This window comes from Buteo buteo, chromosome Z (genome assembly GCF_964188355.1).
Source record: "Buteo buteo chromosome Z, bButBut1.hap1.1, whole genome shotgun sequence".
Taxonomy (NCBI): Eukaryota; Metazoa; Chordata; class Aves; order Accipitriformes; family Accipitridae; genus Buteo; species Buteo buteo.
In genome coordinates this window covers 2,909,919-2,937,345 of record NC_134204.1, presented here as the reverse complement: position 1 = coordinate 2,937,345, position 27,427 = coordinate 2,909,919, and the positions used below count along the sequence as shown (strand labels likewise).

General features: G+C 45.2%; 1 protein-coding gene across 2 annotated transcripts; it reads left to right on the top strand.

The window, feature by feature from the left end:
• Nucleotides 1-3: 3 nt before the first annotated feature.
• LOC142027321 (tetraspanin-36-like) lies at nucleotides 4-25,987 on the top strand. Of its 2 annotated transcripts, none has more exons than XM_075021262.1 (7): nucleotides 4-838; nucleotides 22,372-22,563; nucleotides 23,415-23,489; nucleotides 23,874-23,969; nucleotides 24,548-24,700; nucleotides 25,314-25,397; nucleotides 25,746-25,987. In XM_075021262.1, the coding sequence occupies exons 1-7, from the start codon at nucleotides 782-784 to the stop codon at nucleotides 25,830-25,832; spliced, it is 744 nt and encodes a 247-aa protein (XP_074877363.1). In that variant the 5' UTR covers nucleotides 4-781; the 3' UTR covers nucleotides 25,833-25,987. The 2 variants fall into 2 exon arrangements, with proteins under 2 accessions (XP_074877363.1, XP_074877362.1); XM_075021261.1 differs by lacking the exon at nucleotides 4-838 and adding an exon at nucleotides 7,526-7,782.
• Nucleotides 25,988-27,427: the final 1,440 nt, after the last annotated feature.

Here is a 27,427-nt window from a genome sequence, read left to right as displayed (position 1 = left end):
AGCCGGCGCATGCGCAGTCCGCCGGGCGGGCTGAGGGGAGGCGGCGGGCCCGTAATGGCGGCCTGAGGCGGATCTGGGCCCGGGCCCGGTACCGGTACCCGGCCCGCACACGCTGTGCCACCGCTCCCGGGCCGCAGGCACCGTGTGGGCGCCGAGCTGTGAGGCCGCAGGTCCTTCGAGGGTGGTAGAGCGTACAGGGCATCGTCCTTGCCGCGGATCAGTCAGGGCCCCACAGAGCCCAGGCCCTGGTGCCCCTCTTTAGTGTAACGTTACCTCGCTGGGAAGTGCTGGTGGCGTCTGGTGGGAGCAGAGGCTGGCACGGATGTGTACAAGAGTGAAAACTTTTTGAGTTAATAAGTGCATAGAAGGAAGAAGGAGTTTAATGGCGAGAATGTGCCCCCAGGTTGATGGTAAATGTGTGAACCCCACAGCATCAGCTCCCTGGTCATGACGGGCAGGCCCCTCGTAGAGACCTGCTGCTAATGGACAGGCTCCGGAGCTTCCCCAGGCTGGAGGAGAATGGGGAATAAAACATTGGCTGTGGATCAGTGATTGCTTCAAGTTCATTGCCCACAAAAAAAGTCACAGGTAAAAGCTGTTGGTGAAGCTATGAAGCCCAGGAACACTGATACTGCCAACAACTTTGCTTTCTTGCAGATAATTGGGACTTGGCTGATAAATTATAAAAGTGATCCAACAGAAGAAAGGTCAATGTTTAAAGCTGACTGTAAAGCTTCTCATCCAACTGAAATCAGCAGTGCAATTACCTTAGGTACCAGTGATGGGATCCTTGCACGATCAAAGCAAGCCGTATGATACACAGGATTTAAGCGCTGGGGTATGTGTTATGCTACTGCGGTAGTCCTTGAACTGGAATGTCTTGAGTTTATTTCAGTAGAGACTTATGCTATCAGCCTATTGTGATTTAGTCTTTGAGATGTTTGGGAGAGGCAAACAGCTTCACAGCAGGGAACTGTGGTTTTCCCCCCTGAAAACACTCATATTTAAGTGTTGGGAGGGCTGAATTTCTTTGTATGTTAATGGTTTTGCCGAGTATTTTATGGGGTGTTTAATGGGGAATGTTGCCTTACTCTTAACATTTACACAAAACCACAGATCAGTTTTGTGTGTAACAAAAAATATAGACTGTATACAAATGTGCAGCACTTCCATCTGAAATCTTAAAAAAAATAGGGGGGTGTGGATGGATCCTTCAGTCCCCCTATTGTTTTATGTGAAGTCCCTCCACCAGCTTTGAAAAGATTTCCTCCTGAAAAAGCTAGTTTTAGTCCAAAGACATGACAGATGTCTTGTGACTTTGAGCTTATTTTACATTAACGTTAGATAAAAAACCAGATTCTCCTTAAATTACATGCCAAAGGGGATCCTGGTCACCGCATTGTTCTCCAGGGTTTCCTCACTGGGGCAATATCTATAGGATATATGTAGCATATGGTCTGTTCTGGGTTTGCTGGTTTGGACACTCTTTCCTGAAACCTCTTTCTAAGGAACAGCCAGCAGAAAGCCCCATTTGAGACTCAGGTGTCAACAACTGCACAGAAGTCAGAGCTTTAGATGTGGGCCAACGTTTCAAACTGCTTTAAGTGAAGTGCAGCCAGCCACAAAAAGGGATGGAGTCATCTCTCCCTTCTCTCCCTGTCCAGACAGATCAGCACAAAGATACAGCTCATGTAGCTAAACCCTAATAACAGGATGATGTGTGTCCTTGGGCTTGATCTGCCTTGGCTCAGCTGCAATAATGCTAACGTCAGCATGCAGGAAGGGCTGGGAATGTGGGGGGGGTAAGACAATACCACGTGATGAGTTAGAGCAACTCAGCAAACCAGAGCCATTTTTCAAGAGCAAAATCTGTGGTGGGAAAATCCAGCAAGGACAGTAGGCCCTTTCTGCTCTTCTAGGAAGTGATCGATATCAACTGATGAACAATTCCCCCTTTTCTTTGTACAAAAGAAACCTTTTACTTCTTCCTCTAGAAGAAAAATTAACCTGATTTAAGGGAACCAAAGTCATCCCCACCCCTCATAAAAGACAAAACTTTTCCTGCAGTGGCTGCCTGTTCCCTTTGTGTGGGACTGTGGTGACTGCATGAGGCAGCACTTGGGCACACCAAGTCCCTTCCTTCTACAGGATCAAAAGTCCTTCTCCCCCGTAGATGCCCTGGACTTCCCAGGCTAGGGCTCTGAGAAGTTGCCAGTTCCTGTCTGGTTCTGAATTCCCCCAGGGTTTCCTCACCGGTCACACTCCAGACCATCTCAGGTTCCTCTGGTCATGCTCCCTTCTAATCCTTCCTGCCAGCACCTTCAGGCAATCTTCAAAATACTTGCTTAGGGAAATCATGACTCCTGGTTTTTGTGTCTTTTGGGTACTTTTACTCATTTTTTGAAGGATTTGCTGTTTGCTCAGATCCACATGACTGGCTGAGTCAGGAACAGGGATAGGAGAGTCACACAAACATGCCTCCAATGAGACATCCCTCACATAAGTAGCAGAGCTCAGAACTTATACTAATGTATGTTAAAAATACAAGTTAAAAATAAAGCCTTCGTTCAGCCATGTGTCAAAGCCAGTACCTGCCAGCCGGCACCATGTCTCCTGGTGCAGAGCCCCAGCTGTGCGGTTTCCCCTGAGAAAGTAGCCTCACATCTTGGCTCTCATCTCTCACCTTCGTGATTAACTTGAATTCGTGCTGGTACTAAGTTCTGCAGCCTAAAAGTCCTGCAGATGTTTCATCGTGCAGCTGTAGGCAGCGCTGACTATCAGGATTCTTGAGGTTTATCTGTAATAAGCATGTGTTTCTGTTGTGGCCGTGTATCTCCCCATGGAATTGCATGGCAGCAAGATGCAAGCTTCTAGTGTTGGCACATCATTTGGAGATGAGTAATTCTTAACATTTAATCAACTCTGAGCTTCCTGTGAGGGCTGAGAAATTTTGAGTTGGAGCCCAGGAGTAGCTGGTCAGCTTTCAAATATTAGGAGCTGAAAAGAGATCTGCAAACTTTCTGAGTGAAGAAAGGAGGCAGCTGATGGGACAGGTCTACGTTTGGCCTTGGCTTGTGGTGTCAGCTGTGTACACAGGTCGTGCTTGGTTGTTATGGTTTAAATGTAGAAGTGCAAAGATAAGAGCCCTTCCCCAACCATGTCTGAGCCAGGCGCCATCAGACAACTGCTCTTTTTTACGCCTGACCTGCACAGCGGAAGGGAGCGGGAGACAAGATCAGCTGCTCTCCTCCCTCCACGCCCACAGGCAAGTGGAGAAAATGTTTTTCTCCTTTCTTCCTCTCAACCTTGAAAGAGCAGAGTTTAACCACAAAAAGGGAACACAGCGTGAAGGAGGGGTGAATAATCCCAGCATGAGAAGATCATCATGAACATGGTCAGTGTGTCTTAGGGCTGCCCTGCCAGGAGATTTACACAGTTTCGTGGATCGAGCCATTAAGACTGCACTTATTTCCCAAAAGCTGCCTGTGGTCCTTCCCTACCTCCCTGCCCCAAGAGCCGACCCGCCAGTGCTCCACTCAGCAAACTTCTCCTCCTTCTCCTCCCTGCATGTTCCAGGTTTCACTGAGAAGACTCTGTCCTTGTGCCTGGGCTTGCTGGTACCCAGTGCTGCCAGTATGCCTGTCCCTCTAGAGCTACTGGTTTTAAGTCCTGTGCTGGACACAGCCCTGGAGCCTCGTCTGATTTTAAGTGCCAGCCTTTCACTGCTGCAGCTGGGATCCAGAGACCAAAACATCTTCGAGCTGCTTTAGCTGTATCTTGTAACTACCACAGAATACCACAGAAAAGCTAACCAGGCATCTTTCAGGGTTTCATCACCTATGTCCTACCTGGCTGTCCTCAGTCACCAGGTCAGCAAGTGGGGTAAGACCAGTGGTGTGATCAAATCAGGGTTGATGGAGCAGAGCGTGAGGCTTGAAATAGCTGCAGTCAGAGCTTCGGGGTCAGTGCAGCATTATCTATAGTACCTGCTCAGCAGAGTACTGAAGCATGGTAGAAATCAAAATTCTATGTCTAGCACTATGGCAAGGTCTAAACTGCGAACCCTTACACATGAATGCTCCAGTGAATACAGCTGCTGTGGCAGGCTCTCTGCTGGTGTGGGATGGAAGGCCATATAGAGTCCTTGCCTTCCTAATTAAACTCCATACGGGAACAATTTCCCTCCTGTAAAAATGAGAAAATGTGAGTATTTGTTTCTGGGAAACATGTTTTTTCACGACTGCAACAAGAACTGAGCGTGTAACCCAGCTGGAGTGTTTAAAGAGCAACTGAAAGTATTTGAGTTTTTCAAACTTCACTTTTTGCTAACTTTGTGATCTCCATTAAAGATTTTTTCAGTGTTTTTAGCTAAAAAGCTCTCTCTGCTGACTGTAAACTTTCCTTCCTGTTATTTTTACATCAGTATTTTCAAGAGATCCAAACCATTCTGAGAAATAAGATCATGTACTATGAAAAGTGCTTCTGCGTCATCCTCACGTGCCAACCACCAGAGACTGATTTTCTGACCCCATTTTCTACCAATGGTCACCAAAACGTCTGGCACAATTGGCAGCTGGCACAGCAGAAAGGAGGGATAAAGGCGTAGAATCAATGGGAGAATGCGGAAAGGACAGGTTACGCTGAGGTTTTGTAAACTGATGGTTCTCAAATGAACTTTGTATGATGGACTTGATCCTAGAGGACTTAAAAAGTGTTTCCAGCCATCTCAGAGCTGTTTGCAATGGGGGTTTTGGGAGGGCGGTGAGGTGCTGGCAGGCTGAGAAAGGGAGAATATAGGCTCCATTTAAAAAAAAAAAAGGAAGGGCTTGGAAATTACAGGCCAATTAACTTCAGTTCCTGAAAAACAACATCAAAGAGACCATGGACTAAGTAATTGGGAAATCATTCGTAAGCAACTAAGAAGAAAATAGGGAGATGAATACCAGCCAATGTAGATTTGTCAAGGACAAATGGTTTCACTTTAATCTCATTTCCTTCAGTGATGGCTAACAGGCCTTGTGGGGAAAGAAGCAATAAATATCATATGATAAGGCTTTTAACACCTCCCTGTACCCCACTGTCCATCGGGAGCCCAGGGACAGTCACCCGTGGTTTGCTGTCACCTGGGCTTCTGCACCCACCTCTAGTGGGTTTTAATTTCAGTAATCACCTGGAGGAGAGAATAGAGAATTTAAATCTGGAGAGCACGTGGAGGTGGCAAGGGCTAGGCCTGAGGTAGGGATGGAGTTACCAAATGATCTTGAGGATTTGGAGGAAAGGGCTGAAAAATCAGATGTGGCGCAGAAAGGACAAGGGCAGGGTCACCCACCCGAGCAGGAATAATCAGGAGAAGCGGATGGGGAACAGCTGGCTTGGAAGTGGTTCCTTCAGGAGAAATAGATCTGCAGCGATAGATGATCACAAGCTGGAAGTGAGTCAACAACGCCACGGCACTGCAGGAGAAGCCAGAGGCATTCGGCGTCCTCTTCAGCACAGCTAAACCCTTGGGGAACACGCTAGCCTTTTTTAGGCGCTTCAAGAAAAATGGGGCTCAATGGGAGAGAATCAGTACTGGAAAATACCAGAGCTGACAAGTTGTTTAGTCTAGCAGGAAGAAAACTCAAGAGAGCTATTTCCAGACACATGGTCTGATGTGCAGAGGGGACTTTTTATCTTTACATGGTTGATACCTGGTAGATAAGGCAAAAAGTAAAGATCCTTTTCCTACTAAATGTTACGGCTTCCAGTGCAAACTGTTGAGCTTGCATGTTGCAAAACATACAATAAATAAATGAGTGGGAAACCTGTTGTTTTCCCAGCATATTTCCTAACCAAATTCAGACTTAAACCAAACCAACCCACCCAATTAATCCAGGGCAAAAGGTCCAAAGGCAGAGAGCAGCTCTGTAAACCAAGCCTCCTTTTAGGCTATCTTTCTGTTATTGTGTTAGATACTTTGAATTTCCTTTTTTCCCCATTCATTTCCAAAGTTGACTGTGAAATTGCCAGCTTAGTGCTTTTTTAAAATCCTGTGTTCAACAGGAATCTCTTGATTTTAAGACTAATTTGGTGGTGAATGGTGTGGAATGTCATAACCGGGGCTGTCTGAGATGGTTGGGATACAGCTGTCTCCACAGGCACATCCTTGTTCTGGCAAGTTACTTTCTAGGCCACCTTTAATAAAAAAATCGGCCGTTGTTGATTTTAATAACATTTTGCTTTGAAAGAAACAGCATACAGCTGGTAACATTTTGATTAAGGACACTATTTCATTCTCATTGTGAAACTACTTTTATTTTTTAAAGAGAGAACTAACAAGCGACAAAAATGGAAACAATCTTTTGATATCAAAGAAAGATAGGGTTTGGCTGGCAAGATGGTTTCTTTGGTGTGTTTTTTTTATTCCTTTTCATTTCAAATGAAACTTCAGAATTTGCCCTTTCATTCTTATTCGAAATATTTCCCCCAGATTACCAGTCATTCCTACAAAATTATGAAGATAAAAGTTTCCAGGCAATTTCCTTTCTTTATTAACACCTCAGCCTGCCACACTGCAAGGGAAAGTGAAAGTGCTGCTTTTTTTAAAATGAAGAAATACTCCACAATTACACACTCTGTTCACATTTATTGCTGTAATAGAAATTATCATGGCAAACACAAGCTTGCTGGCAGGAGGAGCTCCGTCAGCAGTCATCAAGGTCTGACTTTGTGCTGATCTTTACTCCTAAAGGAATTTAATTTTGGAAGTCAGCTTCACCCTACTTTCTGCGTGGGGATTTCTGTGATTTTGGCAGCCGGCAGCACAAGCCCTTCTGCTGCCTTTCAAAGCAGCTGCGGCTTCAATTCATGGGCCGCAGGCAGAGACTGTCCATAATCTCCCTTTCCATGATTTCCCGCTGGAGAGCTACTTCAGCACAACCCCTCCAAAATCCATATCCCCTGAAGGAAACTGGCTCGCATCTGGTTTTGCTGGGAAGGGGCAAAGTCGGGAAACTTGTTACAGCTGCATCCTGCAGCCCAGCGGAGTTGGGTTCAGCTCAGTTCAGGCTGCCGGAGGTCTTTGCAAAACAAACCCCTGGCTGCCCGCCCTGCACCTTCGGCTTGTTTTTAAAAGCACGAGGCTCGGCTGATGGAAATAAAGCAATGTTTTCATGCCCTCTGCAGTCACCAAATTCAAATCCCTCTCCCTGTGGCTGCTCAGACTCACATTTCAGTGGTTAGGACACACAGTTGAGTGTCCAAACCCACGTTGTAGCTGTATTCCTGCTATTCCTGGTGCATGCCATTGAAAAGGTTGGCATGACACGGTGCCAAACCAAAAAGGCTGAGAAGTGCTCGATGAAGGGAGACACGCTGCTGCGTGTTCACAGTCCCGGAAGGCAGATTTTATGAAAACCTTTCAGCTGCAGTGAGAGCTTTTCACAAAAGCTCAGTTTAACTAAGCTTGAAAGTTGCAGAAGTAAAAAAAGAAAACACAAAACCAAACAAAAAACCCCACGTTGAAGTCAACAATAATTTGCTTTGACATTTGTTCCCGGTGCTCCCCAACCCCCTTGCTTGGAAAACTGCCTCGTTGGCCGCGGGGAAACACTGACCGCATCCCCGTGGGTGGGCAGAGACGGGGCGGGCTGCGCTGTGGGGCGGGCCCGGGGGCGGCCCCACGCGCGACCCAAAGCCGGTCCCTGCTCGGGAGTCCCAGACCTGCTCCCTCCGTCCTAGGCGATGGACTGCGGCGTGATCACCTCCAAGACCGTCCTGCTGCTGCTGAGCCTCGCTTTCTGGGTACCACCACGGGATGCTGGGACACGGGGGTGCGGAACGGGGGGACCCGGAACCGCCTGGTTTACGTGGGGGTTGCGGTCCCGGGTGTTGGATGCGACGAAGAGATGTGGCAGAAGGAGACGGTGTCGTGGGACGTGACTGCGTTCTGGTTAACAGGGTTTCCAGCGTTAATTGGGAATTTAGTTTACCGGTGTGCAGGTGACTTGTTAATTTCTATAGGAAACCCTCCATATATATTTTTACAGAACAGGAAGATTTGGGTTTTTAAGTTTCTGACAAAAAAAAAAAAGGTGTTGAAGTTTGAGGTTTTTTGCAGGGTGTTTTTAATGTAGTAGGTTTTTTAGTAGTGTTTTTAAAGGTGTGTCGTTAAAGCAATCTACAAGCTAATTTTGTGACTGGAAACAAATGGAGCTGTTTGGCTGCAGCAGGATGAGGGTATTAGGCAGGGGCTGCCCTCCCAGTTTGGGGTGAGGAGTGTTTGAGGGAGGAAAATGGCCGAGAACTTTGTTCCAATTATGTTTTGGTATAATTATGCCTTTCCAAATCACTTCCTCAATAATTATTTACAAGCAATCAAAAAAATGAGGGTGGGGTTGTGTACTTTTTGGTTTGGGGGGCTCAGCGTTGGAGGCTTGTGGCACGGCAGCCTGATGACAGTGACAGCAGGGCCTGGGTTAGGTGACCGCTCAGAAGAGGCAGTGATTATTCTTGCAACCAGTCTCGGGCTTTTCCCCTGCATGGGGAAGTTTGTGTAACCCCCCTGTCATCATCCAAGGACTCACATGCTCTGAGAGAAGGGGCCCAGTTAAACCTCATCTGTATCAGCAGCGTGGTTCGGGCGTTCACATCTGTTTTGTAGCACTTGAGTATTTTCAGAAGAGTGTTTTGCAAAGGATGCTTTCAATGTGCTGGTGGTAGCCCAAGAGCAAGGGTTGGGAGCTGCGCAGCCTGGGTTAAGGCTCAGCACAGCAGCAGCCCCCCGGGCTCTGCTCTTTCCCCATCGCCTGGCCGAGCAGGACTGGGTAATGGGGAAGGCAGAGGACTTTTCTAAAGCAAGGAAGATTTAAAGAGAAAAAACAGAGGTCTCCCAAAGAGAGAAGCTATGTGGGGGGGAGGGAAAAAAAAATAATTGAAAACTGCTTGAATTAAACCTTGAGGTCTCGTGGGGTGTCGTGCCCTGTTTTGTAAATATGGGGACCTGCTGCTGGTTGTAGTTAGGAGCTTGTCCCCTTCCAGTCCTGTGCCTCCTTTATAGGGGCTGAGCACAATTTATTGCTGCGTGTGTTCCAGGTAACTCTCATATCACTAGCCTGAACGGCGCAGGAGGCTTTGTTTACTGCTGCACGTCAAGTAATGTGATCTCACCGTGTATGCTTGTTTTGTGGTGATTTTTTAAAATACCTGCAGAGAAACATTGGAGCATCCCACTGTTTGTATGTGGAAATCCCCTGAGCTTCAGCTCAGGTGTACCTCAGATTAGCATTGTTGCTTAGCTTTTTGAAAATCAAACAACAGCTTTATGTCCTGGTCTCTGGTACCAGAGGTCTCTGGTACCTTTTCTTCTGCTGTAGGAGAACTCATTAATTGTGATTGAAGCTAGTAGGTCATCTGGATCCATGGACCATCAGTAATTATCCTTCTGCATGTCTGTAGCCTCTGAATGTGGGGTGACCCAAACCAGCCTTTTGTTTTTTTTTTATCCTAGGAAGAGCAATGCAGCCCCAAACCTTATGGCATTTAGACGCTGCCACCACCATTACGTGTGGTAATTGCATTCCTGCAGCAGAACTGCAGAACCTGGAATTCAGGTTTTAAGAGGGTGGGGAAGGAGGAACCGACTCTTTTATGCTCTTTCAGAACATTTCTAACAGTTGGGGCTCTACTAGTACAAGGCTCCAGATCATTATCAAAACATAAGATTTGCAATGAACGTTAGTCCTTCTCTAAGGAGTAATTCATGCTCAGGCATTGCATGCTGCAAACCTTGCCCAGCTTGGAAATGATTATGGAAAATAATTCACCACCTGCATATTCAGCAGCTGCTGCAGTTAATGGTGCTTTGACAAAGGTTATTGCTTAGAGATGTCCTAAAAAGGCAATAAATCCTCTTTTGGATCTCTGATTGTTATCAGAGTGCAGGAGTGAAGAAAGACAGATTTTGCAGAATAACAAACAATGGCTTCCTAAATGAGGTGAAAAAGCAACTTCTCTCTTACCCACCAGGCTCACCATCATATCTGTGGGTCGTTCTGCTATGGGGGAAAAGGGGGGGGGGGAAGGAGTGGAGGAGACGTAGGTGTGCATAACCCCCACAAATAGGCATTGATTGAAGCTCTTTAACTACAGTTACCAAGGGTGGTGCTTTAAGCTGTGGGAGGTCTGTCCACCTCCAATTTTGCTTTTTAGCACCTACTAATTAGGTCCAAGTGTGTGGTTATTTTGGTAAGTGGGTGTTGGCCTGTTCTAGGTAAAGACTGGGGATGCTGGTTTAACTCTGGCCACCTAAAAGAGGGATAGTGAGGGTTGGAGGAGACTCTGATCTTCTTGGTGATGTCTTGTGAGGGGACTTGGCTGGGTGGGATGTGATGATGATCCTTGAAGGAGGGAGGTGAAATACAGGGATTCACCTGCTGGTCCAAGGGAAGGAACTGGGAATCTTAAAACTAGATTTGAGTTTAATCTTCTGATATTTCTGTATAACGTGATCTGAGGGTTGCTTTTCTTCTAAACTCCCTTCTTTAATCCCAGAGCTGTGCTGCTGAATTCAGCCATTAGCAGCTTGTACTTGCTCACCTTTTTCAGCTTTGTTGTCACTAAACAGACCTCTGCTTCCAGAGAGGGTTTGGCGTTCACCAGGAGTCCTGGGGAGTTCATCACTAGAAGGCTACCTTAAGTGTTGCTGGAGTGAAAATCCTGTTTGCCCAGGTTTCCCATTCACTTTTTATCAGAGGTGGGCATATCCCCAGCCTTGCTTCACTTACCTTTATGCTATTCTCTGCTGTTGGGCAAGTTATTGCCTGGGTAGTCTTAGCAGGACTGGTGCATTGGAGACGTCAGAATTTGATCTGCTGACAGCAACAGTACTGTCCAAGGAGGATAAGCCCAGGAGAGTGATCCCAGCACTGGTCTATGGCAGGGTTTGGCAAAGTTCCTGCATCTATGAGTGGTTTGAAATCACTCATGCCAGTGATGGGTGGTTTGGGAATGCTTGCTCTGAAGCCTCAGTCAGAGAGAAATCGGGATACTTAAAAAATAAAACCCAATGAGGAGGAGAATTTTGAATCCCTCAATGGGATTAAAAATGTAGTGAATAGCAAAGGTTATGCTGGAGATTATTGGTGCTGGAAGCACATTTATTTTTAAGGATGGAGGTATTCTCAAAAGAGTCCTTAGAGGTCTGGGTGTCAGTAGCCCTGTGACCCGTTTCTCATCTTTCCTCCATCTGTTCTTAAGCAAATCCTTAATCCTGTCTGTAGCTGCCCACTGTGCGTGACAGTGAGGTATAGGCAGCTCTGCTGGCTTTTAATGCTCTATGTGATACTTGACAGGAAGATAGAAGAGCTGTGGAAGCTCTCCTCCCCGCTCTGGGTCAGGGAAATGATGCTAATGGGCCATGGGGTCAGTCTGACTCACAGTAGCGTCCGTGGTGGAAAAAGCTGCTTAACCAAGAGCTTTATTTTTTTAATTTTTTTTTAGCACATCCAGCGAGTAAAGCTGTGGTCATTCATCCCTTTCTGAAAGGGCTCAGGACGGGTTTCCCTGTGGGCTCCTTGTTTCTGCCCCTCTGGTGGTACTGGCTGGGGCTCCCTGAACCCCCCGGGATGAGGCGATGAGCTGGGGAGGGCTGGGGGACATCTTGACCCAGCATGAGGAGTGTTGGGTGGGAAGTGGTGGGTTTGTTTCCAGCACTCCTGTGAACTTGTTGCTGAACTGTGGGGGGAAAACCAGCCGCATGAACTGGAGAGGTCACTGGAGGGGGCTGATGCCAGGGCTTGGTACCGGACTTGGCACTTTGCATGATCCTCTTTTGCCTTGAAAGGGTAAAGTTACTCCTTATTTTAAAGTACTCTGCCCAAAATGAGGAAGCAGAACTTAACTGACTTTCAGGAAAATGCGCTCTGCCATATGCGTAGGGGCCTCATGGACAAAATTAAAACTGAGATGTCAGTGCTGTGTGGTCAGGAAATGGGAGGTGTTCAGATGGCGATGCAGACACAGTGCAAGAAACTTCACCCTTTCCTGTCTGCTTCTGGGGAACAGCCTTAGTCTGACTGTCCCCAGTAGTCCCTGAGGCTGTGAAAACGCTCCTGTTAGATGGCCGGGCTATGGGTCTGGTCCTAAACACACTTTGGTCTCTTCGCAAGTCACACTGTTTGCAGGTCTCTGAAACCAGAGGTCTGATGTTGTAGAAGTGCCTCTGATAATTACAGCTGCTCGAGAGGTCCCATTTTGCTACCCCTTTTGCAAGAAGTTCAGAGCTGGAGGATACTTCGTGCAGGGGGAATAGAAAGCGGCTCTTTCCTGTAGTTGGTGTATAAACTGGGCATTTCCTTCATTTTCCCCCAAAGTGTTGCACTACCAAGCTTTACCATGGAGCTGGCAGGATCCCTTTGCGGCAGGAGAATCCCAACCTGCATTTTTCTTCACAGGAAGAAGCACACAACAACCATGCGGCCTTGCTCCCCATGGTCCTTCCCTTTCAGCTGAGTGACAAGCAATATGTCAGGGCAGATTATAGAGGCATCTGTCCTGTTACCAGCTCCGAGAAGTTTCCCCAGGATGTAGGATTAGCTCTGCTGTGTTTTAGGTGCACTTTGCTATTCAGTTTAGTTGCAGGATCTGATGGCTGAGCCAGAAACAGCCTCTTAAGAAACTAGGGTGGTTCTGAAGGCAAATATTGAACTAGAGGGTGTTTTGTGTCTGAGCTGGACATTCAGAGCCAAAACAGTTTGGCAGTGGCTGAAAAATCCATCCATGCTCAGCTGAAGTTACACTCACAGCAAGCTCTTGCCCTGCCCTCTCTGTATTTGGGAGAATAAGAGTGAAAAGGGTGGGTTTGCTTTCTCCTAGTAGTGGTCCTGTTGTCCTCAGAGGTGCGTGATGTTCTGCGATTGTGGTCAGCAGCAGCACACTGACCCCAAGGCAGAGGTTTAAGCATTAGAAGTCAGAGGATTTGGGGCAGGATTCCTTGCCTTGCACTGGTGTGCAGTGTCTCCGCAAGGACATCCCACCACTTACACTTCATAGGATAGGTGTTGGCATTTAGGGATGGGAAAATAACCCTGGAGTTAGGCTCGGGAAACAGAAGACGACATGCTTGGACAACTCCTAAGGAAAACATTTATTTAATATAATTTGAAAACAAACCCACTAAAACCAGAATCACTTTTTGAGTGTGTGGGTTTGCAGCACGTAAAAACTGCAAGTAGATGCTGGTGTAGGTTTTCTTTTTTTCTCTGAAAGAGCGCCACAGGTTTTCAGAACCTTTTGGCTGCTGCTTATTGTTTTCATTTGAGGCAGAAAAGGAAAAAGCAAGCGCTTCCCACCATACCCACCAAGCAGCCCTGCGGTGTGTTTTGAAGGCTAGCTGAAACATGCCCCGTAGTTGTACATTGCAGCTGAATATTTAGATATAATGTACTTTGAAGAGTCTCCTGTGGATTTGTGTAAGTAGGCTCAGTACAGTTTTGTTAGTTAGGTCCCACCTCTGTACCTCACATGAGGTGACCATGGTTTAAAGGTGTTAAAATTGTGGCTAGTGACTGGCACAAGATCAGTGGTCTGTCTTTCCTGGTGCTGCTGGCAATTGAGGACAATTTGGTAGGGGTTCGCAGCTTTGCTGCTTTTTGCTCCAACCCAGAGCCAACTTGCTGAGTTCAGTATTTTTATTATTTTGCAAATCAATGTTTTCACAACTTGAGAGTCTGAGGGAACACAGAGATGTGTGCACTAGGTTTTTAAATTGCTAATTACTTTTTTTTTCCAGTAGAAAAAAGTGGAGAAAGAGTTGAAGCTATGGGCTTCCAAGGCCTCAGAAACTAAAGGACCTGTAGAACAGTGGGGAGCAGAGCAGAGCCGTGCGTGTCCTGGAAAGCAGCTTCCCAGAAAAGGCCCTGGGGGTCCTGATGGGCACCAAGCTGACCATGAGCCAGCAATATGCCCTTGCTGCAAGAAGGCGGAGGGTACCCTGGGCTGCATCAGGAGGAGTGTTGCCAGCAGGTGGAGGGAGGTGGTCCTTTCCCTCCGCTCAGCACTGGGGAGGCCATGTCTGGAGTGCTGGGTCCAGTGCTAGGCTCCCCAGTAGAAGAGACATGGACATAATGGAGAGAGGGCGATGATGATGATGAAGGGACTGGAGCATCTCTCCTGTAAGCAAAGGCTGAGAGAGCTGGGACTCTTCATCCTGGAGAAGAGAAGACTCGGGAGGGATCTTATTGATATACATAAATACCTGAAGGGAGGCTGCCAAGAGGACGGAGCCAGGCTCTTCTCACTGGTGCCCAGTGGCAGGAACAGAGGCAATGGGCACAAACTGAAACACAGGAGGTTCCCTCTGAACATGAGGAAACATTTTTTCATCATGAGGATGACGGGGCGCTGGCACAGGCTGCACAGAAAGGTGTTGGAGTCTCCATCCTTGTTGATACTCAGAAGCCACCTGGACGCGGTGCTGGGCAACCAGCTGTAGGTGGCCCTGCTTGAGCAGGGGGTTGGCCCAGATGACCTCCAGAGGTTCTTTCCCACCCCAACCCTTCCGTGCTTCTGTGACCTTGTACCTCACCGGTGCGTGGCCAGCCTGTCCGGTCGTGGCCGTGAGCTATGTGTGACCGGGAGCTGCAGCAGATGGTGGGTACATCCCCTCCGTAGCAGTTGTTGCCTGCACAGCCATCTGATGGGCATGCTGGAGCCTGCCTGCTCCTCTGTACCACAGGTGGAGGGTTACATGCTGCCCTGGATGAAGCCAGATCACACAAGTGCAGCAATTAATTGATTTATCGTTCAGAGAAATGAATACCATAAGCAGGGTAGGAAACAGTAGCCAAAGCCAGGAGGTCCCTCCCAGCTGGCAGAGTTTTAAACCTGGGACAGGAAAAGGGAGAGGAATCTCTGTAAGTGGGATGGGAAGTGCTGAGCCAGGGTTACCCTAAGTGCTGGGAAGAAAGAGCTCTGCCTTGAGCCAAGGGAGACTTCTAGGTCTGGGGAACTGCGTGGTCTGTATGGGCTAAGTGGAGTTTAAAACAGGAGCTGTGAAGTTGTTAAAGCACGCATAAAATGAAGAAGGCTTTTGTGGAAGTGCTCAGTGCCTTTGTTTTCTCCTGAAGTCACTAGAAAACCTGTTGACTCCACGGAAATGGAGTAACGCAGAAGCTAGGGAGGACTTGAAAATCTGGTGGCAAATGGGAAGAGTAAAACTTGTAGTACAATAAAGCAGCAAGGGAGCCAGAAAGAGTAATTGCCCTTGCTGTGCATGATGGCTGTTGGGTAATCAAATAAATTGTTTATGGAGGAAATGTTGTGCAAACCCTTCTGAGCAGAGGATTTACCTATCAAGGTAAATCAAAAACCATTTCTGTACACAAAAAAAAACCCAAAGATAAGGAGTGTCTTCTGTGTTAAGGGAGGTGTGTGCAGCTGTAATTGAGATCAGTGTTGTTGGAGCTTGATTCTAGATAAGGGGGGCATGGGGACAGCACGGTAGTGGCAAACACTTTGCAAACTAGTAAGTGAAGATGATATCCTAATCTGTCCTCTGGCAAATTAAAATTACTGAAAAGGTGATAGCATCTGAGTGAATGTAGTTGTTTGATGTGAGGGCAAAACAGCATCAGGTATTGTATTGGGTGAGGCGCTCTGACTTAAATCACTGCTACGCAAAGATACTGGTGAAAAAAGTGGTTTTCAAGCCTTAAAATTAACTAAAACACCTCTGTGAGCTGACTGTCTAACAAAGAACTAGAAGGAAATGGTTCAGAAAGGGTTTGCGTAGATATTAATAGTTCTTCCAGTACGTATTTGTAGTATTTTGCTGCAGAAAACAACTACTATTACTCCTTAAATTGTATTATTTACCCTATCTTTCTTTGCCCATAAAAAGTTAACAATATGGGGGAAAAGTCCAATCAGTCCAAGTTTTGTGCTGTGGTAGATATTAGTGTTGGCCCTGGGAAGGTTCTGTCTGAGAACTCATGTGGGAGAAATGCCTTTTTTTTAAGTGTCATTATCTCAGTTCTTTTACTGTATAGAAGATGCATGTGGCTGAACACACTTGTTTGGTGAATTTGCAATTTGCTCTGTTCTTACAGCTTTTCCTTTTAACACTATAGCTTTATTACTCTGTATTTAACTGACCAGCCTTTTAAAAAGAAAATCCTATACTGGTCCGTATTAACAGACGAAATGATCAAATCAACACTCTGAAATTGGAAGATTCTGGGATAAACTTTCAAAAAAAGCCCCAGAAAACCTCGAACCAACAAACACTGCCTTTTAATTTAATAGCTAGTAGGTTGGCTCCTTTACTGTATTTTATTTAGGTTTTGTGGGGGACAAAGAAGCCTATGCTGATAAATGCAAACGAACACAAACCTCTGTTCCCAGCCATCATGTAAGGTCAACTTACTAAAACAAAGAAGGAAAGGTAGAAAAGTATCTGTTCTGCTTGACTGACAGATGCAAACTTTGTAATTTTTTTTTTCTCTTTCTCAGAGCAGTGGTATAGAGGGAAGTTTAAGGGGGCCCTTCTATGGCTGTGACACTGATAAAGTGTCATGAAGTATTTGCATGGCTATAAGTATCTCTAGAAGGGCAGGGGCTCATGGTCATCAGCATATAAAAAAAATTCCTCTTCTGATGGTGGAACACAAAGTAAAAATCTTGCTGTACTTTAAAAAAAAAAAAAATTCTACTCTTTTCCAGCAGCTGCCCTGTTCTGCATCAGTGAGACAGCTTGGGCTCCTTATAGCCATCCAGTCCTATCCCCTCCTGTTTCCCGGGCAAGACTGAATATCACAGTGCTGTGTGTGCATTATGTGGCTGGAGAGAGTTCCAGCTTGTTATATATGTTCCTGCAGCAGAGCACCACTGTATACCTGCCTCCCTGGCTCAGCTGGCTGGGCTAAGTATGGAAGAGGTGGGTGAAGTCAGCTTGGTGAGTAACCCTGCCCAGGTCCTGCCCAAACATCAGCCTAGGAAAACCCAGTTGTTACAGCTTTGCTTTCTTTTTGCTCAACCCCAACAAGGAGTTTATTGTTCACACTCAAACAATTTAAGATCTCTGCTTTCTGTCAGAGGCACAGGATATAAAAAACCAAGTAATTCTTGCTTAGGTCCTTGAATGATGCAAGCTGTGGTGGGTGAGATGGCAGAGACAGTTGCAGCTGTGTCGCTCAGCTGTGAAAAGGGGTTTTCTTGCAAAATTTCCATTTGCCTCATCTCTTCAGCTTGTTTTATGTGCATCATCAGTGTTGTAAAGAAATACCAGCAGTGTTTCCTGGGGCCCCGGTGAGTCAGCTGGGGATGTTTGGGGAGGAAGGGTTAAGGTTAGGATGATGTTCTGCTTGCCAGAGGTACAGTGCTTGCTGGTGGACCACAGCCAGGTGCAGGCAATGATGCAGCCCCACAGACCAGGTGAACTGGTTCTCCCGTATCAGCCTTGCATCACTCCTTGGCTGCCAGTGCTGGGGTTTCTGCCAGCCACATTGTGCCAAGCCTCTCTGTGCATCGTGTGATCCTATTTTGCACTGAATTCTTCTGAAAGAAAACTTCCAAGCAGGAGAGGAAAAAAAATTGTAAAGAACAATAACAATTTCTAGTGTGAATTTCTTGGAATAATCCTGGCAACCTTGTATATAATTTTAGATGTGTTTGAGAAAGTGTTTGACTAATCATGGAGAAGGAATTATTTGATCTCTTCCTCACCAAAAGTAATTACTTAAACTGGCCTTTGTATTTGTGAAAATTCTTTTTTTTTGAGATCCAACAGAAGCTGTTTAATCAGGCATACTTTACACTTTTGACTTAAGGTCTATCTTCAGCAGTGCAAAGGACATTTCTTGTTGTACTTCTCTTCTAGAGAAGTTTCATGTTAGATCTAGGAATGGGCTGAAGGTTTTGCAATGCTGGGGGGAAAATCCCTCTACCAGATTTTGAATTTGCCTTAAGTACTGGGAAGGCTTAAGGGGAGAGCTCAGGTTTATGTTCCGAAATATTTTTCATCTTCGCTTTTGAAGTTTGGCCCTGGGACTCATCTGCAAAAATAAAACAGGGAACAGATCGTTAGCTGAAATGCCTTCCACTCCTGAGTGACCCTGCTCTTCAGTCTTCAAAACCTTCACTTTGAATTAAAAACCACGGGTGAAGTTGTGGCTGTATCTCAGTTTGTGGGGAAAAATGTGAACTTCCTTTAAGCCAGATCTTTACCCAAAGTCTCTTATTTTTACCTCATTACACTTCCTTTTTCTGCTTGGAAGCAGAAGTTTGGAAATTATAATAGACCTCTGGCTGGCTGTGTTTCATCTCTGACCAGAACCCAGACAAAATCTGAATGTCACAATAAAACCTACTGTGAAAGTGTTGGTCTATATTTGCGTTGATAAAGTTTGGACAAGAATCTCCTTGAACTCAACACTGGACCCTCTGATGTTGGCTAACTGTCGTGGAGCTTTGTTAGTCCTGGCTTTATGGGACTTCTGTGAATTGGCTTAACAATTTTTTTAATTTTTTTTTTTTAAATTTGTGGTAGCCCTTTACTAGCAACAAGGTTTTTCTTAGTTTCCCACAGCTGGTCCGTCTTCAGCATTTCCTATGTGTGCTTCCTTTGCATTGTGTGTTGAGCACATTGAAAATACGGAGAAAACTAGGCATAAAGTATGGATGAGAGATGAAGAACGTGCCTATAGTCTAAATCGCTTGCAGAAGGATAATGGAAATATTGGGCTATTCTTTTGTGTAAAACATCCTATAGGAAGATTAAGTTGTGAAGCAGACTGTCTTTAGAAGTACAGAACTACTGTGAAGGCTGGGACTAGAGTTACACAAAAGAGCAGGGCTTTGCATCCTCTGAATATGACAAACAATTAACTTTGCACTTTGCCCATTAACTTTTACACATTAACTAAGTCACAAGACTGTTTCATTGTGCATGTGTTAGACATGACATTGCTGCTGAATGCGGATGACTCATTTACTTGCCAAAAACATGGTTTATGCCTTTTTGTACCCCGGTTATTCGGCCTGTTCTGCCTTTCCTGCAGTAAAGTCACCCCTGTTCCATTTCCCCAGGGGCTGCCTTCCTCTATCATGATCCTTTCTGAGGGTCTCGCAGTCCTTCTGGTTTTCTCTTGGGGCTGTGGGCACTCAGTGGTTGATGACAACTGCAGTGGGACATCCCAACCTGGGTACTGAGCTGCACCAAAGGCTTATTGCCTCAGGAAAAACATTCTCATTAGTGGCTGTGCCCAGATGCAAGCGCCTGGTTTAAAAGTGCACGTGCAGGAGGCTTTGTGTTGCTAGTGGCCGGCTCCACCTTTGGTTTGGGGTGACTACCTGGGAGTACTTTCTCTAGCCTGGAATTTTTAAAGCCATATCTCAGCTCTGTGTTAGGTTGGCAGTGATGGCAGCAGCAGAGGGACCAAGGATGAGGTGATTTTTGGGGTACAAGCATGGTGGCTGGGAGCATCGCCATGTTGTATCTGTATTCATGGTGGAGGATTATGACTTGGTGCATGCTGTAGAGTCGTGGTGCACCTGCCTGAAATTTCCCCAAAACCTGAGAAATTAGAATGCCGTTACTTTCCAGACATACCCATGTTTACCAGGAGGGCTTCAAACCCCAGCAACAAATGCAGCCAGGGGTTACAGTCAGGATGGGACAACTCTGACAGTAACTGTGGCATTATTCGTGTAATATTTTTTGCCATGCAGAGGTAGGGAGAAGTTTTTAAGTCAACCCAGAGCATCCCGCTGTTCCTGCTGTGGTCACTAGGATGTTTTCCATGGCTTCCATGGGAGCAGAGGCCAAACTCTGAACCCTTTTAGGAACTGCATGAGCTGCTTTCTGAGCTGGTGCTGGCCAAGCTGAGCAGAGCATTTCTGTGTTTAATAAAAGCCCTGCATCCCCTGTCTTGAATCTGCATTGTTTTCACTGGGTTTGGGGCCAACATGGCCAATCATGGTGCTTGATAGTCCTAAAATGTTAGAAATAAAGCATACATTGAGCAAATCCCATCATCAGGTTTTCTCCAGAATGATGGATAGTTAGCTGAGGAGTGTTGCTTCCTTCTCCGTGGCTGCCCTTGCCTAGGTGATGCCATTCCAGAACGGAGAATAGGTGGACAGTCGCACATGCATCCCGCTCTCCAGGCCAGAAATATGGGATGCACTTTTTGAGTCATATGCCTTGCTCTTTTTGTGCAATTGAAGGCAAGGCAGGATGGATGTGCAGTGTCCCCAGCCCCACCTTTAGTGCTGCTACCACTCCAGGGACTTTTTCTGTCCCGCTTTCAGCACAAGAGCATAGTGTTGGAGGAGGAAGGGGTGAGGTTGTTCACGGTGGTGAAGTGAGAAGGCAATGGTGCCCTTTGAGCTAAAGTGGTCTTCATCCTTTCCCTGCATCCCTAAAAAGGAGTGGGAGGAAGAAGCCCTGGTTGCTGTATGCCTGCAGACAGGGAAACTGGAAAGAGATTTTTCCTCAACGAGAGGAAAAGTTAAAGGAAGTTTTAGGAACTGCTTTAATCATTAGCACCGCCTGAAAACCCAATGCATGTGGAGAAGAAAAAAAAAAAGCTTGAGAATTGGTGATCCTATTCCTTTTCCTGATACCTCACTTTGCAGAGGACCTGCCATATCTGAGCCCCAGCACAGCAGGATCTTGCACGATGTGTGCTAAATGTCTCTAAGGGTTAATTTGATCCTGGTTTCATCACTTGGTGCATCTGATCCCAGTAATTTTGAGGCACAGGCAGCGTCCAGGAATGTGAGAGTGGTGTGGACTGAGAGCTGTCTGAAATGAAGGATGTGGAGGTAATTGAAGGGCAGGCACCAGACCTGGCCGGAGGGGAAGGGGCCAAACAAGGTAAAGGAATGTCGTGGTTTAACCCCAGCCAGCAACTAAGCACCACGCAGCCGCTCACTCACTTCCCCCCCATCCAGTGGGATGGGGGAGAAAATCAGGAAAAGAAGTAAAACTCCTGGGTTGAGATAAGAACGGTTTAATAGAACAGAAAAGAAGAAACTAATAATGATAATGATAACACTAATAAAATGACAACAGTAAGTAATAAAAGGATTGAAATGTACAAATGATGCACAGGGCAATTGCTCACCACCCGCCGACCGACACCCAGCCAGTCCCCGAGCGGCCAAAAAAAAAAAAAACTGCCTCCCCCCCCTTCCCAGTTCCTAAACTAGATGGGACGTCACATGGTATGGAATACACCGTTGGCCAGTTTGGGTCAGGTGCCCTGGCTGGGCATGAGAAGCTGAAAATCCTTGACTATAGTCTAAACACTACTGAGCAACAACTGAAAACATCAGTGTTATCAACATTCTTCACATACTGAACTCAAAACATAGCACTGTACCAGCTACTAGGAAGACAGTTAACTCCATCCCGGCTGAAACCAAGACAAGGAATTAGCAAGTCCTAGCTCCAGTGTGAGGAGTGTTTGATTTAATTAAGACATACAGCACTGGGGCAAGTAATGAACTGCTTGTAAGGTGCATGATGAAATCCAGTTGTAGCCTATTGAAAACAAATAGACTGGTTTCCTTTGAGTTTCCAGAATGTGAGTATGGATGGTGCTTCATTTTTACAGGTGTTGTCTTGTGCTGCAGGATTATAGTGGGTGGATGAGCTGTTGTAACTCTTGAGAGAATTTTTTTATGCCATTGGTGGGGTATTGGCAGGGCATTGCTGAGTCTTTCCGTGTTATTTCCAGGGCTGTACTCAGTTCTGCAGATAAAAGCCTTTGGTCTGTAGGGCTGCTAGTTGGGCAGCTGTCACTGGTGCACTGTATGTTGGCTTCAATCGGCAAAATATCCTTTTGGAGGAGAGTTTATTTTACAGGTTGCAGAAATGTGTTTCCTCCAGAAAAAGGAAGGACTGTGTTTTGCTGAAAACAAGAACATTTATAGCTGTTTTAGTGGTTAATGGTGTTGCGAGAGTGGAAAGGATGAGTTTTTCTCAGGAAAAAAAAAAAAGCTCAAAACCAACAGCCCACCCCTGTAGTGATCATCTTAAAAGTTGATTCCTCCAAATGCAGGATGTAGGTGATCTTGGGTAGGAATTGTGAGCTTGGCCCTCTGCAGAGACACTGACTGATGCATGTTAATAGACTCGTGTTTTAGCTTGGCTAAAGTGGTGCTTCATAAGTAGAAGAGTGATTCATGGGAAATTAATTCTTTCTTCTGTGTTAAAGTTTGAATGGGTAGCTAGTTTCAGATGCAGCATTTTTTTCTTCTAGATCTTTGCATACTGTAGCCATTACTTCTAAAGTGGAAATGTTAATTGCACTGTTACAAAAAGGTCTGTATTTACTTTCCTGGGCAGAGGCTTAATAAATAACTGCTAATAACTTTATTGCATTTCAGGCAGCAGCAGCAGGTCTCAGCTATGTTGGGGCATATGTCATCAACACCTACAAGAGCTACGACAACTTTCTGCAGGACAAGTATGCTCTGTTGCCAGCCGTGATCATTATTTGCGTCGCTGTGGTAATGTTCATCATCGGGTTGATCGGCTGCTGTGCCACCTTCCGGGAGTCTCGAGTTGGTCTAGGGGTGGTGAGTGCTGCATGTTCTTGCATGTTCTATTCTTCACCCTGTTGCATGGTATGGGAAGTGCTACACTAGACCTTCTCAGGACACACAGAACAGAAAGTAAAAGATTATTCTGAAATATACTGCTGAAGCACTGCTCCTTCGTGGGAGTTACGTGCTGCTGTGAGGCACTGACTGATGGTGAGTGAGGTGCAGGCTAAATTATTAGTTGCACTGCCTTGTACAGACAAATACCCTTGGGCAGTTTCATGGCTCTGCCTCAGCTAGCTTCCTGGAGATAGGTGTGGAGACTAGCCAGTTTTGAGAAGAAGAGTGATGGTGAGGGAATAGGAGGAGATATGAATTTCCAAAGCAAGTGAAAAAAAAAAAAAAGTATTTTTCTGTTGACTTTGGTTCTCTGAATCCTGAAAGTATGCCCGCACTTCTTCTAGAATGATTTTTAAAACCTAGAAAGGTTCAAGCTGAGTAACTTCAGGCCCGTAGCTCATGCCTTGAAGGCAGTATGAGCTCAGCAAGTAGTGCACAACATACCCAACTCAGTTGCTGGTTTATTTGTGCAGTGTCCTGTTCGACAGCCACCTTGTGAAGTGTTTCATAGGCTCTTCACACAGATCACATTATGGCAGTGTTCAGGAGACTGCCTACATTGGGCACAGATTCTGCGGAACCACAGTCATAGTCCCAGCCAAGCACAGTGATGTCCTATTCTAATTTATTTTCTGGAAACTATTTTGATTGGAGAGGCAACAACAGATAATGATAACTTACGACTATAGATTAATGTGATGGGTAGTGTGCAATTGAATTCAAATGCTGTGGAATTCTTCCTTACAGTCTCTCTCTTTTAATTTCAGTTCTTGGCCATTATCCTGGTTATCTTTATTGCAGAAGTATCTGCTTTTGTCCTGGGATTTGTTTACAGGGAAAAGGTAAGTGAAGAATTAGCATCTCTGTACTAACCTAAAAGTAAAGAATAGATCTTGCATTGTTAGAGCGTTCCAATATATCCAGTTTTCTTGAATACATGAAGTACCTGGCAGGCATTGCAACAATCTCTAAGTTGAATTAAATAGTTGTTGATGCTCACAAAGGAGGGCTCTTCCATCAGGGGAGGCAAGCTTCTATCCAGGAATGTGATTCTGGTTAAGTGCTACCTGCATTTTATCTAAAACATCACTTGCTTTTTATTTTTTTTATTTTTTTTTCCCCTGACTTAGTTGGGATACAGATCTTCTCCACGATCTAGTTTCCACTAGATAAAATTCTTAGATCTCATGTTAAAACAATATGGTTTTTTTTTCCTCTCTAAATAGGTAAAAACTGATGTGCAAGGCACAATGCACTCAGTCTTTGAGAAGTATGATGGGAAAAATCCGGAGTCTGCTGTTGTGGATTACTTGCAAGAGCAGGTAAGAAAACTTTTAAATTGTCCTGAGAATTATTTAGAAAAGAACAGTGGGGTCCTAAACAAGGAACTTGGGCTGGGAAGGCTGGGGAGGAGGGTCAGTGTGATCATATCCTGAAACTTGGCTCTGCAGCAGTGTTTAGCATCTGAATCTCCAAGGCAATTGAGGGTGCTCCCCACATTGCAGAGTTGGCCTTTTCAGGCTCCTGGTGTGAAGTTCATGTAAATGAATGACCTTGTTGACGTGAGTGGCCTTTGCATCATACCAAACGAGTACATGTGAATAACTGCTGCTGCTGAGAATCCTCTATCATAAAATAGAAAGATGACAGAAGACTCTATCCTGCAACCTGTCACTTTAATATTAGATTTTTCACAAAGAATAAACCAATAAGGAGGTAATGTATGAAAGGAGGATGATCTATTATATCTACTGCTGTTTTCCTGAAGTACTGCTGCTTGTAAATGTGCTGCATACTGAGGGCAGCTCTTGCCCAGTATGCCTAGGAGAGGTTTAACTCAACACCAGCATTCATGTTTGTACATATTCATGCATCCCTGTAACTGTCCTGTGTTTGGCAGCTTCATTGTTGTGGGGTAAAGAACTACAGTGACTGGACAACCACGCAGTGGTTTAATTCCACCGGTAACAACAGTGTCCCTCTGAGCTGCTGCAGGCAAGATATGAAGAACTGCACGGGCCATCTGGATCAGCTACAGGAACTCAATACACGGGTGAGGATAAAGGGCACAGTTTCACAGTTGGGCCATGATCATTCTCAACCAGCCAGAACCAACGAGGAAAAGCACTTCAGACAGGGTTTAGGGATAACTTAATCCAATTCTTTTCAGCTATTTCCTCCATTTCACGTTGCTACAGAAGCAACATGACAAGGCCCCGGCACTAGCTACGGGCACATAGTTGTTCAAACAGATCTGGGGTAGGGAAAGAGACTCTTCTAGGATTGACCATGCTGAATCTGGAGAACTGCATAGCAGGTTCTTCAGTCTGGGGCACAAGCCCATAAGTTGACTTTTATAGATACCATTGCTGATCTTCTTGGCTCTGAGTTTTGGGCACTTCTTTAAGTGACCTGAGCTGGAGGAGATTGAGAAGCAGAAAATGTCAGTGAATTGCAGTTTGTCAGTGCCTCTCCTCAAGCAAGAGGAGAATGAGAAGCCATCAGGTCTGGAAGGCAAGAATGGAAGTTCTCAGGTCCGCAGTGGTTGGTTAGACAGGCCTTACAAGGTCCTGCTTGCTTTGAAGGGTTGGGGAGAAAAGAAAGAAAAAAAAGTCCAGCTGAGTTAGTGTCTTTTAACTTATTTTCACCTATCTCTTCCTTGGCAGGGCTGTGCAGAGGAGCTGGAGTCTGGGCTGCAGAGCGTTATCAGCTATGCCATGCTTGTAATCCTGGGGTTTGCCATTGTAAAGGTAAATGTTTCTATTTCTTCCCTCATGGAAGATAATACTGTTCGCCCTTTGATCTCAGGGCTTTTTCTTCTACCATGTCCTATTAGCCTGCAGCCTTTTTCTGGCTCTGAAGTAGACCTAGTCCTCTGTTCCTTACTTGTTATTTTCCAGCTCCCTCCATTTCATCTGCCTGACGATAAGGGGAGAGGAAAAAAATCACTTTCTGTAGATGTATTTTCTAAGTGGTTTTTAATATGGAAGGAATGTTCTTGCTATGATGAAGCCTAATTAACATATAGGTGTTGAGTTTGATGACCGAAACGAAAAATACAGCAGAACTAAATCTCTTGTGCACTCTCTCTTTTTCAGTTCTTCGGCATGCTGAGTGTCTGCGTGCTTACTTGCAAAAGAGAAGACAGTGGATATCAGCCTCTTTACTCAGGGGTGTTTGCTTAATAAAATGCAAAGATCACTCTTCTTTTGCTTCCTGATGATAAAATAGACTTGTAAAGATGAATGCTAAAGGACAATTTATGACCTTTGTGCTAAATATTTTATGTATATGAAACAGAAAGAACACTGTGTATTGATTTGGGAAAGTTTCTTGCAGGTGATGTGAAATGACAATTTCAGTATTCAGTGCCCTAAAGTAACGTACCCTGATCTTACATACCACAGCTTTCTGTAAGGTTGTTGTACATTTGGATTTGTGACTTTAGGTAGCACCAGATGGTGTAATAGACTCCAGAAAGAATCTTACTTCTGCGGTTCTTTCCCCTTGAAACATGCAGAAGAAATGTTATTTTTTAATCACTAAACTGATCGAGACCACAGGAGGGGTTTCAGCTGTCTGCAGAAACATCAAATGATTCCCATGGCATGGTTAAACAGCAAAAGAAACTTTTGAATGCCATGTTCAAATATTCTTCATAAGCATGGGGAGTTAGAATAAGTTTTCTCTATATCTGATAGTGTTTCTGTATTTTTTTTCACTCCTTTTTATGGTCATATGTTATAATTCAGTTTGCTGCAGAGGTCGTTAGTGCAAGACAACCCCACGTTTAAAGTCTAGAACAGACATTTGAGTTGTTTTTTTGAAGCAGCTAGCAAATGTGAACAATTCCAGGTTAGGAGGGGATGTGTGTTTTGAGCTTTTTGGGCTCGGGACATCTCTCTTTGGCTTGGTTTTTTTGTCTTTCTTTTAATTATTATTTTTTGACATTAAGAATTGCTTATGAAGCAGGGCTTTTCAAATTTTCTTTTTCCTCCTTTTACTGATGCTTTTATGGTTTGTCTACACAAAGACAGGCTATGTCTCTGTGTTTAATGTAGAGGTTGCCAGAGTTTCTGAGATGAATACAGGCTGGAAGATGGGAGTCACAGGACACATTGGCTCGGCGTGGTTGTGTAGACAGGACTGCTGGAGGGGTTAGTGCAGCCGTCCCTGCGCCACTGAAGGTCTGACCGCTTTTCACCGCTAAAAATGTTAAGATGATGCCTTCTTGTACCGAGCAATTTCAGTAACCTATTGTCTGGACTCCTTGTTTGCTCGTTCTTCCGTTCTCCTTAAAGGTCTGTTGAACGCAGTCACTTCTTGGATTGCATCACTGGTTTAAAAATGGTCCTTCTTTAACTCATTTGGATGTTAATCTGTTTCTCAGTTCTTTAGGGTTTTTGGGTTGTTTTTAGAGTTGGGGAGGGAGGGAGGGAACTACGAGCTATTCTTTATTAGGGAATTGGGGAAAAGCAACAGTTTTTGCATATTTTTTCTTCAGAGAGATAAGCAGTCTATCCTTAGCAATAAACCTTTATATCTGTACCTAATTAGAAAAAAATGAGTTTGGGGTAAGTGTAAGCTGTTTATTTATGGTGGGGTTCTGCCCCCCCGAGAAAAAAAGCAGTGGGTGATGATGATGTTCTATAGGAGACATACCAGTACGAGTATGTATATGTTGAAAAGTGACTTTTTTTTTTTTTGAGGGCTTTGTCTTCTCTTGAATGCCGAAATAAACTGAATTTATGTAACCACTTAACAAATGCTGTGGGGTTTG